The 12,416-nt window shown below is 38.4% G+C and overlaps 1 protein-coding gene across 1 annotated transcript; it reads right to left on the minus strand.

The window, feature by feature from the left end:
- Window positions 1-391: 391 nt before the first annotated feature.
- Window positions 392-12,166, minus strand: ptgs1 (prostaglandin-endoperoxide synthase 1). The gene is made up of 11 exons (XM_005743108.2): window positions 12,044-12,166; window positions 11,877-11,963; window positions 9,332-9,448; window positions 8,594-8,734; window positions 8,200-8,343; window positions 7,947-8,128; window positions 7,760-7,843; window positions 5,530-5,776; window positions 4,208-4,494; window positions 3,630-3,777; window positions 392-1,038 (listed from the first exon to the last, which is right to left on the minus strand). The coding sequence occupies exons 1-11, from the start codon at window positions 12,048-12,050 to the stop codon at window positions 689-691; spliced, it is 1,794 nt and encodes a 597-aa protein (XP_005743165.1). The 5' UTR covers window positions 12,051-12,166; the 3' UTR covers window positions 392-688.
- Window positions 12,167-12,416: the final 250 nt, after the last annotated feature.

A 12,416-nucleotide genomic window follows, 5' to 3' on the forward strand; every position in this document is an offset into this window, starting at 1 on the left:
TCATGCATAGTTTCAGAAAGGCTCTTTAGGCCCTCCAGAGCCTTGGTTACCGACCCATCTGGAGCAGTATTATTTGGAATAAAGGTGCAACACTGATCGGCGAACATAGCACAAACGCCCCCTTTTTCCGCTAACAACATATCAAGGGCCATTCTATTCTGCACTCCCATTAACGAGGTCGGACCCACCTGCTCCGCCAACCCCTCCATGCCGTCTCTGGTGAGGTTAGAGAGTCTCAGTACATTATAGTGAACATAATTGATCCTATCTACGTTCTTGAGCACAAGAAACAGTGTTTCTCAGAGATTAAAAGCTCATTTTGATCAAAAATAACACATCAATCTTTGGTGTCTCTCACATTTATTTTTTGCACTTTAAAAATACACACGTTTTCCTTCTTTTTAAAATGTAAAAAATATAATCTTATTCAAAAGCCTGCAAATTAAAGCATGTAAAAAAAAAAGAAATCAAGGTTTAGAGGAACTGTGGTGCTGAGTATCAAGTAATATATGGGTCACCAGATCCGATTCGATGGTTTGTCATCTTTATTTCTATGAGGTAGACCTCCCTAAATTTTTGGCACATCATTCACTGCTGGCAGGGTTACACCTACTGAGTATTAAAATCATCCTTTCTCAGTAAAAGCCAAAAAACTCTGCCTGAGTAGGATAATAATTCAGGTCGGAATTCAAAGTTCAGTGGACGGTTTCCTCGGTTTTGCCTCGTCCTCATTGCGCGGCACATGGAAGTCCACATATGGACACCATTTGCTGTTGAGACACACCAGTTTTTTCAGAGTGGCTGTCTTGACGATATTAAAGCCGGTTTCTCCTCCAAAGGTGCTGGGCTTCCAGTATTCAGGCGAGCAGATTGGGTTTCCAAGCAGGCCTTTCAGTGAAAAGGGAGCACCCATCTCCACCATGCTCTCTCCAAAAATGGCTTTAGGACGGATTTTCTCAAGCATTATGCCTGGGTAAAACTCCAGGGCGTCTATGTCACCATAGAGCTCTTCTAAACCTCGGGCTATTTCAGTGTTGTCTGTTTGGAAACAGAAAAATGGCAGGAAATTACTGCAGAGGTTTCATTTAATTCTTGTGTTACTATAAATGTAAAATAAAAAGAGTGATTTTCTGTTGCTGAACCAATTTTATGTACACTTACCATAGTCTTAATGCCAACAGTTCGAAACTAGTCAAACACTGATTTCATTAGCTACTGGTGCGTTCATTTAATTGTATATAAACATTCATACAAGCACGAAACCCTCAAGATCCACTGATTCTCCAGCAATCTACATGAGGCAACTCAAATTACTCAACATACACTAAATGGTTGTACTGTAAAATTTCAGGCACACATTTAAGTTAGTTTAAATAATTTTTTCATCCAGCACCATCAGCTGAATATTTCTGCTGCTTTGGTTTATAATTTATATTTTTCTTGTCAAAAAGTGTATCCTGCCTCTCACTCAGCTGGGACTACTGCAAAAGGTTTTATTAAAGAAGTTTCAAAAGTGAGTATTTGCTTATATAACACTTTTCTACTCTAGTTGAGCACTATATCCTTTTATAAGCACTTTCTTCTAAAGTGTTTTCTATCTAACACCCACATTTACACTTCAGTGAATGCAGGTTTCTTTCCCAAGGACACTTTGGCATGCAAACTGGAGACTGGAGCAGCCAGGGATCAAACAACCAACCTTCTAATTATTAGATGAGCTGCTCTACCTCCTGAAGTACAGCCACCCCAACTACTAAGTATCACAATAGAATCAAATTATCATTCTATATGGGATGTGTGAATTTACTGATCATATGTTCAACACAGGAAAAATAAATATATCTAGTAATGCTGTGTGAAAATGCAGACAGTGCCTTGAAAAGCACAGTCCAGTGCTGTTTACACATATGTGCTATGCTGCTGTGTGGTTGACGAAAATGCATGCATACAGTGGGGCAAAAAAGTATTTAGTCAGCCACCGATTGTGCAAATTCCCCCACTTAAAATGATGACAGAGGTCAGTAATTTGCACCAGAGGTACACTTCAACTGTGAGAGACAGAATGTGAAAAAAAAATCCATGAATCCACATGGTAGGATTTGTAAAGAATTTATTCGTAAATTAGGGTGGAAAATAAGTATTTGGTCAATAAGAAAAATACAACTCAATACTTTGTAACATAACCTTTGTTGGCAATAACAGAGGTCAAACGTTTACTATAGGTCTTTACCAGGTTTGCACACACAGTAGCTGGTATTTTGGCCCATTCCTCCATGCAGATCTTCTCGAGAGCAGTGATGTTTTGGGGCTGTCGCCGAGCAACACGGACTTTCAACTCCCGCCACAGATTTTCTATGGGGTTGAGGTCTGGAGACTGGCTAGGCCACTCCAGGACTTTCAAATGCTTCTTACGGAGCCACTCCTTTGTTGCCCGGGCGGTGTGTTTTGGATCATTGTCATGTTGGAAGACCCAGCCTCGTTTCATCTTCAAAGTTCTCACTGATGGAAGGAGGTTTTGGCTCAAAATCTCACGATACATGGCCCCATTCATTCTGTCCTTAACACGGATCAGTCGTCCTGTCCCCTTGGCAGAAAAACAGCCCCATAGCATGATGTTTCCACCCCCATGCTTCACAGTAGGTATGGTGTTCTTGGGATGCAACTCAGTATTCTTCTTCCTCCAAACACGACGAGTTGAGTTTATACCAAAAAGTTCTACTTTGGTTTCATCTGACCACATAACATTCTCCCAATCCTCTGCTGTATCATCCATGTGCTCTCTGGCAAACTTCAGACGGGCCTGGACATGCACTGGCTTCAGCAGCGGAACACGTCTGGCACTGCGGGATTTGATTCCCTGCCGTTGTAGTGTGTTACTGATGGTGACCTTTGTTACTTTGGTCCCAGCTCTCTGCAGGTCATTCACCAGGTCCCCCCGTGTGGTTCTGGGATCTTTGCTCACCGTTCTCATGATCATTTTGACCCCACGGGATGAGATCTTGCGTGGAGCCCCAGATCGAGGGAGATTATCAGTGGTCTTGTATGTCTTCCATTTTCTGATGATTGCTCCCACAGTTGATTTTTTCACACCAAGCTGCTTGCCTATTGTAGATTCACTCTTCCCAGTCTGGTGCAGGTCTACAATACTTTTCCTGGTGTCCTTCGAAAGCTCTTTGGTCTTGGCCATGGCGGAGTTTGGAGTCTGACTGTTTGAGGCTGTGGACAGGTGTCCTTTATACAGATGATGAGTTCAAACAAGTGCCATTCATACAGGTAACGAGTGGGGGACAGAAAAGCTTCTTACAGAAGACGTTACAGGTCTGTGAGAGCCAGAGATTTTCCTTGTTTGAGGTGACCAAATACTTATTTTCCACCCTAATTTACGAATAAATTCTTTACAAATCCTACCATGTGGATTCATGGATTTTTTTTTCACATTCTGTCTCTCACAGTTGAAGTGTACCTCTGGTGCAAATTACTGACCTCTGTCATCATTTTAAGTGGGGGAACTTGCACAATCGGTGGCTGACTAAATACTTTTTTGCCCCACTGTATGCATGCATTTTGTGTCACATATGTGTAATGAGTAACAAAGGGGGCATGCATGTGTTCATATTTCTTTAACTTACCAGTTAATTCACCAAAGGACGTGTAAGGCTTCAGGTTAAACCTCTTCCTATATTCATTGAAAGGCTGCACACGTGTAGCTCTGGATTCTCTGATGACCATTTCTGCAACTTTAAGCACCACTTGATGAGAGTTGTGACCTCCTCCTATCTAAAAGTGTGAATATAAGCCACAAAAATGTTTTTTCATGAGCAGTGAGTGACAAACTCTGCTGTTCCATGACAGCTTGCAACACATTCTCAGCCTTGCAACACACAGAAGTACTATACCACTTTGCATTAATCTAATGCTGCTAAAAGACATAACTTGATAGCATTGTCACTAATCTCAATTTAGGAAGTAATTGAGAGTTATGAAACGTTCAGTGTTTGTGAAAATGTATTGCACTGCATCATCTGTCATAAGTAGCTGTAGTTTCATAACACAGTGAGAACCGATGATTATTGTGATTTATCTTTATTTATAAAACGATAAAGTGTATAAGGCTGATGGTGCTGCTTTCTGTTAACTGATTGACAGCAGCAATGATAAAAATATACATGACCCGTTTCCCGTTTTCTGACTTCTATAATTCTGTTACCTGTCCTGCAATCTGTCGAGAGAATGCATCCACCAGCCTTTCCACCCCGTAATGCATCAGGAGGGAGGTGTTGTATAAAAACTGAGAGTATGGTATTTCTTCTCCCTCTATGACAATGCTGTCGGGCATCAGAGGGTGCCAGTGGTACAGGTGGCAGAACTCCAGGGCGATTCGATTGCTGTACTGGAAACGTGTATTGAAGAGCAGCTCTGGGTCAAACTTCAAGTCCAGCATGTAGCCACTCAGGTGCTGCACATACTCTTCTATTATAATGTTGATGATCTCACCTGAGGGAGAAATACAAAAATTAGCTTAGATTTGTGGAAAAATAATATTATTTATCTTCATGTTTAGTAATTAACGAAACACTGAAACAGTGAACAGTGTCAAATTCATAAGTGGTTTGTTGGTGAATAAATGGCGTCTTCTTGTGGTTTGAACAACAAAACAGTGATCGGCAGACACATCAAACAAAGCCAGAAAAAGATGGTGGCATCACCTTCTCAAAGCAGAGCACAAACCTTTAAATTTACAACCTCAAACTTCAAATCTCACAGCTCTAAGGCTGAAGCACTGCCATAAACAGGACACAGCAAATGACTTTAATAAACATTAAAATAACTCTTAGACCTGCCTTTTGTCGTATACTGAGAGTATATGGACATTTTTCTGATTTATGCCTCAGAATTGAATCAGAAAACACCCAAGCTCATATGTGGCCTTTTATCTTAATATATGTGTATCATATGAAAAATGTACTGGCCAAGAGCCTGAAATATGTTTTGTGCTGAGTAACTGTTTTGGTGTGTGGCCCTTTCACTCAAGTAAAATCATAATCCTGCTCAGGTGATAAAATTGATGACACAATAATATTTATATACATAATTTAAGGTATAAATTAGGTTTGACTTAACATTTTGACTTAATGTAGACAAGTGATAATTACTTTGCATAGTCCCTAAAATGACAAGCTAAAATATAACCTTTCATTCAAGTGCTTCATCCAGGCTGTACAGAATTGCATACTATTCAACTGATTCAATCATATTCAAGCAGAGCCATTTAGGACATTTAGCTATGAATGTCTGCAGAAAACTTCATATCAGTCTGTTTTACCAGCAGCGGTTCAACAATAGTCACAAACTGTAGCCAATTACCGCTGTAGCCAAAAAGGAAACAAAAAAAACAAAAGATATCAACTCACAGACAAGTAACTGATAAAGATGTACAAACAGTGAAAAGACTAGTGTTTTGAATTTACTGTGTTTCACTTACTTTGTGTGTTTCAATCATTCTCTGATTAAATATTTACTTTTACTCACCAATAATGATGAGTCTGGCTGTCTGGAAAAGCTGCTCATCATCCCAGGTGGGATGTTCTGCCTTTAGGATGTCACAGACTCTGTTATGTTCCCGCAGCCATATGGTGGCATACATGGTTAGACCCGGCAGGATGCCAAATACCTCCTGACCGATGGCCAGACGCTTGTCTGCTGGGATGTTTTCAGGATACACCATGTGCACTGGGACCTCAGACACTGTAGGAGGGTACACCTCACCATTTACCAGCTGTGGGTGGAAGAAGAGTTAATTCCAGTGATTTCTTTACTATGTTTACCGACTATATTATAGAAATTAACATATACTAGTGGAATTCATGTAAAATAAAATTAAAAAACAAAAACAAAAATCTGATGGACTATATTTGTAAAGCAACAACATCAAGCTGTTAGATTAAGATGGGTAAAATAAAGAGGCTTCTTAAACTGTTCTGAAGACATGCTGATAAGGTGGCAGTGAAAAAATAGTCACCGATTGAAGTTTTGTTTTAACCACTTACCACAGGCATCTAGAAAATCCAACACGATGTTCTCACAAGTTAACATGCTAAAGGAAGTGCAAGCAATCTATATCTGACTCAGTGAACATATACAACACAGAGCTCTGGAGAGTTTTCTTAAAGATGAGGAGGTAAATTTGAATGTAGTATGTTACCCGTATTAGGTACCAACCCTTACAAGATATTGCTGAAACTTACAGGTATTACTTTTTTAAACGTTTTACTTGAAAAATAAATATGACTGACTGGAGTTAATAAGTTCAGCATTTGGAAGAAATTTTTTGCTTGTCTGGTACATTAGATCAGATTAACTTCCAAGACTGTCGGTGGTCATGGTTCTCACGGTGACAGTGTAAATCTCATCCGCGAGTGTAAGTTTATCGCTAGCTTAGCCACTGAAGCTAATTTCCGGAAGTCATACTGAAATTTTAACAGTAAATGTGACCGAACTTTTTTTTTGCAGACTTTCGCTATAGTCCATTCAACACTGTGCAAATGGCAGGTAATCAAAATTTGAAAATAGCCACAAATCGACCCAAGACCCTCCAGGGGTTAAGCTCACTCTAACCACCTAAATTCAAAAGTGTAAGACTCAAAACCCAATGTCTAATTTTCTAACATATAAGGCTGACAGATTTTCACCTTAAAAAGGACGAGACTCAGAAATCTAAAAAATGTCTGAAAGACCTAAAGACATAAAAAGATATAGCTTGACATGTTAGACAGCTTTCAGCTAATTTAGGTTAGGCCAACATTTCGGTTATATTGCCATCTTGTTGCTGTGGCATGGTCTTGATGGCACTTATAATTTTTCTGCTTTTTCATGTGGGTGAAGAAATTTTCTTTAAAAAAATACACGTGTATGTGTGGACAAAGCTTCATTTTCTAGTGAGAACACCAAGTGAGCATTATATTCCTCATGCTTTCTGAAGGTCATTATCCTTAAAAATCTGAGGAAACTGGGCAAGTGGAAAACAGAAGAAGTGTCAGGCTCAAAAAATAAAAGTCATGTCCTTTAAAAACTAGGGGAAAAAAAGAAAGGAAAGAAATCCAACAAAGACCTAATACAGGACTATCCACTGTTTGCTGAAGCCTCATCAGAACTAGTCTCAGTGTGTGGCTGTCAAGAAGCCATTCTTAAAGGGAGGAAAGGCTGATCTATGCCAAACTGCCAAAGAACTGGACGGAATATCTGTGGCAACAGGTCGTATGGAGCAGTTGCTGCTAATTAGAAGTTTTTGGTTCAAACCTTCGCCAATATGTATGGAGGAGGTCAGATGAGAGATACAACAAGTATCTACACCCCTCTGTAAAGCATGGTGGATGCTCTTTCATGGTCTGGGGCTCAACCAGTGGTTTTGGAGATTTCATGAAAATTGATGAAACTATGAACACAGAGATGTTCCACAATATGGAAACAATGGTATTCCTGTTCAAGTATTATTGGAAGTTAATTAAAAAACTAAGCTAAATAGGTTTTTGTTTTCATTCAAGTTTTTTTAAAATCTTTTTTCTAAATGAAATTAAGTATTTAACTGTGAGTATATAACTATGAATGTATATGACAGTGTTTACAGGTTTGTAGATAGGTGTATGCTTTTAGCTAGTCATACTAATTATGTATGCAAGAAAGCTCAAGCACTTTCTTTTTTCTCTCTAACTTTTTATAAGGTTCTCCCTTTAGTGTTTATATGCAGCTATGTCAGACACACCTGATACTTCAGCTTTCCATCTTTATGAAGCCGAAGTTGATGTTGTCTCACAAGATCTTCTCCATAGATGTTGCTTGCGTCTACCTGTGTGGGTAAAAGAAAAAGAAAGAGGAAAAAAGGCTTACATTTGGTGTAATGAAATGATGTACAACACACATCTTTGTTATGTAGAATGTCAGAAACTCACACCATGCCCCAAACCCTTGGTGAAGCCCCCCTGAACTTTATGGTCTGTCTTGAAGAACTGGTGCGTGAAGTGTTGAGCCATAAAAGCAAACATCAAATTGGTTCCCTGAGGATCTGGCCTAAACTTCTGTCTCTTGAAAAACCTCTCAACTAAGACTTTGGCATCAGGAAGAACAGGTTTACCTGCAGAGAAAGAAACTCTTGAAGCTTTCCACAGAAACACAGTTATGTCTCTTTAGCTGTGTAGGTCTCACCTTTAGCACCCATGGGTAAAGGACAGTCTTCAGGTATAGGAGGAAGGATCCGAGTGTAGTAGGAGATATTAGAGTAGGACTCCCAGTTAATGTATCCATATTTGGTATTGTAGGTGGGAGGGCTTGGAATAAGGTCACTCCTGGCTTTAGGAATAAATGTCAAAGTCATAGGTAAAATGTCTTTATTAGATACATAAATTTTAAATTTGCAGGCTTTGTTATTTGCAGCTGTTTATCTGGAAATAGGAAATTGTCAAATCCCTATAACGTGAATTTTGAATGAGTTTTATGTGTCATGAGATTTTCTGGGACCTTCTCATTGGTAAAGGAATTATCTAAACATCTTATAGTCTGCTGACTGAGTAACTCATTTAAGAACATTTATTTCACCTACCTGTCAACACTAATCTCATGAAGGTGTCTCGTAGGAAAGAGTTGTTTATCAGGCTCCAAAACCACGGGAAGTGAGTAAGGATGAAGTGAGTCACGGAAGGACTGGGTTTCAGCATGAGTCGAATTCTGGTCCAAAACTCCGCTACGCATAAAAAAATAAAAGTAAAAATTAAAAAAAACAAAAACAAAACTGTTTTTCATCCTTTAAATGCCAATTGTAAGCCATTTATAAATATATCACTAATGCCTGTATTAATGGGAAACAAATAAATGTATATGTATAACTTTTGTAACATTTGTTTTCTTTATTCATCACATGTAGCAGGTTTAGCCAAAAATCTATCTCTAAAACAACTTTCATAAAATCTAAGCATTGGGGTTGACATTTTGAAAATTGATGTTTCCGAATGTGACACATGCATGCCAACTAAAAACGTTGATAAATATCAGTAAGAATCGCTTAGCAAACAGGTTTTGCATTTTGTTTCTTTCAGTGACTCTGACTTCCTCCCTTCACACAAAACCTAAACCTACTCATCTCAACCAAAAACAAATATTGAGAAGATGGTTTCTAAATGCAAAACATCAGCTCTTTTATCTAGTTACTCATGAGTGTTTCCTTTTGACTTATCTATCATAGCTGTGCACAGATAGGATTATCTAAACAAAACTAAGATAAAGGGTTAGCTGTGTACTCCAGATCAACTTGCTCAGTTTGTAAAAAAAATGTTGTACTCACGAATAGTGCAGTTGTCTCCATAAAAGCCAGTGCGAGTGCAGTCACATTTGAAACTGTCTGTACCAAATCGCACACACACTCCTGCATGTTGACAAGGGTAGTAGCAACAGGGATTCACTGCAAACAAGAAAAAAAAATCAATGAATAACTTGAAATAAAAAATAAAAAAGCTAAGCTAAATGATTCGTGGGGTGAGAGTGTGAGGGATACTTGGCTTATTAACATGAGGATATCTATATGAAGCAACGGTTGACATTCAAACAATTAAATGCATATACAGTGTTGTGAAGTTTTTGCATGACTCTATACAGATGGGGAAAATTAAGTGCATTAAGAGGGTAAGTAACAGTAAGATGCTACTAATTACTGTAATTACTTCACTGTAGAGTAAAAATACCACTGAAACTTACAAATAAACCAGCAATTAATATCAGGGTTGGTGCGTCTCAGATCTTAGTAGTGAGCAGTTTTGTACATGTACTGTAGGTATGTCTGTAGAAGACATGGAGTTACAATATTGGATGTTTTTTTATTACACTAAACAAAAGTCTTTAAATTACAGTTAATTAATTCTGAGAAACGGAACTAGACTTGAGCTTTATCTGCACCTACATTCAAATAGCTTCAGAAAACCCACTGAATATGATTTTAAAAGCCCATTTTAATTAGGCACAGACAGTGTGAAAGTGCAGGATGAATTCAAATACAGCTGCATTTGTGCTTGTTAATGTATGCATGTCTCACTAAGCTTTTCACAGTCCTTAAGCTAAACATTTGCTGAACTCACTTCCCCAAAAATGTAACCAGAGGCATACAGCAAAAGAACCAAAAACAAAACATCAGTGAATTGGGGTGTCCTAGGACAATTAATAAAGGACAGAGTTTGCATTTAGCTTTTAACATAGAAAACATCCCGTGTATGAACTGTGAAACTAAAGTTTGACTTAATGGTTTCTAAGCATATAATGTCTACGAATAAACCCAGCAACCTCACTGTGACTTTAACACTTGCTGTAATATCGCTTCCTCCCCCCCCCTTCCTGCTTGCAGAAGTTCAATGAGATAATGTGACACTGAAGCATTTTTTTCCTCATTAGTTGGAAATGAGTGGATAGTTAAGCATGTCTACCCTTGAATGAACAACAGATAGACTTAGGCTTATCAGTGTGACTTTGTCAAAAAAGTGTGAGGTGGCTCTACACTATTTTTAACAATAAAGTTATTAAAATACTTTAACAATTTACAAAAATACTGCACAGGAAGTATAACGCATTACTCCCGCATGAGTTTGGCAGCACAAAGAACTTCCCCTTAGGTCACAAGGAGGTTGTACCATGTAAATTCTAATGCTATGAGTTGTAAAAATCTACACAGTGGCAACAACATTAAATGTGCACACAATGATAGCGAAATGCGTTTTGTTAGTGCCATCGCTCTAAATGTCACCCTTTTCCCCAGTGTACTGGAGGAAAAAAGCAAGGTCTCCCCACGATCAATAAATTCATGTCCGAATAGTCAGTAATTTGTCCTGTGTAAAGAAAATGACCTTGTCTGAAACCAACAGGGGTCAACATTTGTGAGTTTAGGAAAAAGCCTTCTTTTCATCCCTCTGATCCAAAGTTGACCTAATTCATGATGGGTTATTAAATAATTCGTTTTTTCTTATGCATGGAAGCACATTCAAGATAAGAACATTTGGAGATTCCCTGTTTACTGTTGCTGACTATAGTAACTATGTTGCAAGAAGTTTAAATCTGTATGCCTTTGTTGACTTCCTTCCCAAATACCTTCCCTTATCTTGGCTTTCTAAACCATTTTTTCTTTCTTTCTTTGTGCAGAGTACCCTGCCAAATTTCACATGTGCATACAAAACCCTTCTCAACCATATATGAAACATACTAAACAGTGGAACTTAAAGCATTGTCAAGCTCTCAATAGTTCCTCCTGATCTGAAGCTCTCTCTGCACCCATCGTCTTCTGCTGTTGAATGAATGATGAATGAAAAAGGAAACAGATAATTTGCTAACCATCATGTGTGGGTAATGACTGTTACCATGCAACTGTGCTCTGCAGCACATCAATTAAAAGTCATGATAGAAGAATGGATGTTACTCAGAAATGCTGAGATACTTTCATAAATATTGTTTAATAAGCAAACCACTGGCAGAGAGAACACAATACGGGCAGCTTGAGATGTTTGTGAACAGCTGAAGTTTTGTGAGGTGTTACTTTCTGGCAGGAATACCAGGAGTATCAGTGCACTTTCCAATGTGAACTTTCCAGAGCCCTGCAGAGGAATGAATGGAAAAGCTAATTTTGGGTCCCTCAGGCCCCAGCTTTGACTCTTTATGTGCTAAATGTTTAATCAGCAAATATTAGAGTTGGTTTGGTGGTTGCTAATATGCTTGATTAACCTTCATGTAGAAAATGAACAGACTAACACAACAAGAAACGATATGGGAGAAATGATTGTTTACTGAAAATCAAAAGGTCATCAGGATAATCAATCATCATGTCCCATGTTGTAATTAAAGAAACTGCTTACCAACACTTGAGTCACCAGCACATGATGAACTCTCCAGCAGCAGCAACAGCAGCAGGGTGATGAACACCCAGATGAAGATGCTAAATGCTACAGAAGATAATAATAATAATGACACTGAGTTGATGTTTTAAAAACGAACATTAAGTTTAGATAATTTTAGAACTTACCTTTCATGCTGAGCTAAATAAGAGTCTAAATGTTCTATTACAGTGTTATTCTGCTCTTTCTAATATGTTTGAGAAACAGAGATAGGCTGCTGTCTTCATAACGTGCCATTGAGACCATGCTGATGCAGCTTCACTGGCTTTATAATTAACTATCGGGAAATGGGCGGTAACAAAGCATCCTCCACTTCCTCTATTTAGAATTTCATAGAAAACCCACAGTGTACCACTGGCTTCAAAGCTTTCTGATTGGACAGTCTTACACAGACTGGCAGAAATTCTAACTTCAAAAACTGAAATAGACCCTTTATATATATACATATGTGTGTGTATATATACACACACATATGTATATATATATACTGTTCAGATCAAT

Source organism: Pundamilia nyererei, unplaced genomic scaffold, assembly GCF_000239375.1.
Source record: "Pundamilia nyererei isolate P.nyererei 1_Seehausen unplaced genomic scaffold, PunNye1.0 scaffold00127, whole genome shotgun sequence".
In the NCBI taxonomy this organism is placed as follows: Eukaryota; Metazoa; Chordata; class Actinopteri; order Cichliformes; family Cichlidae; genus Pundamilia; species Pundamilia nyererei.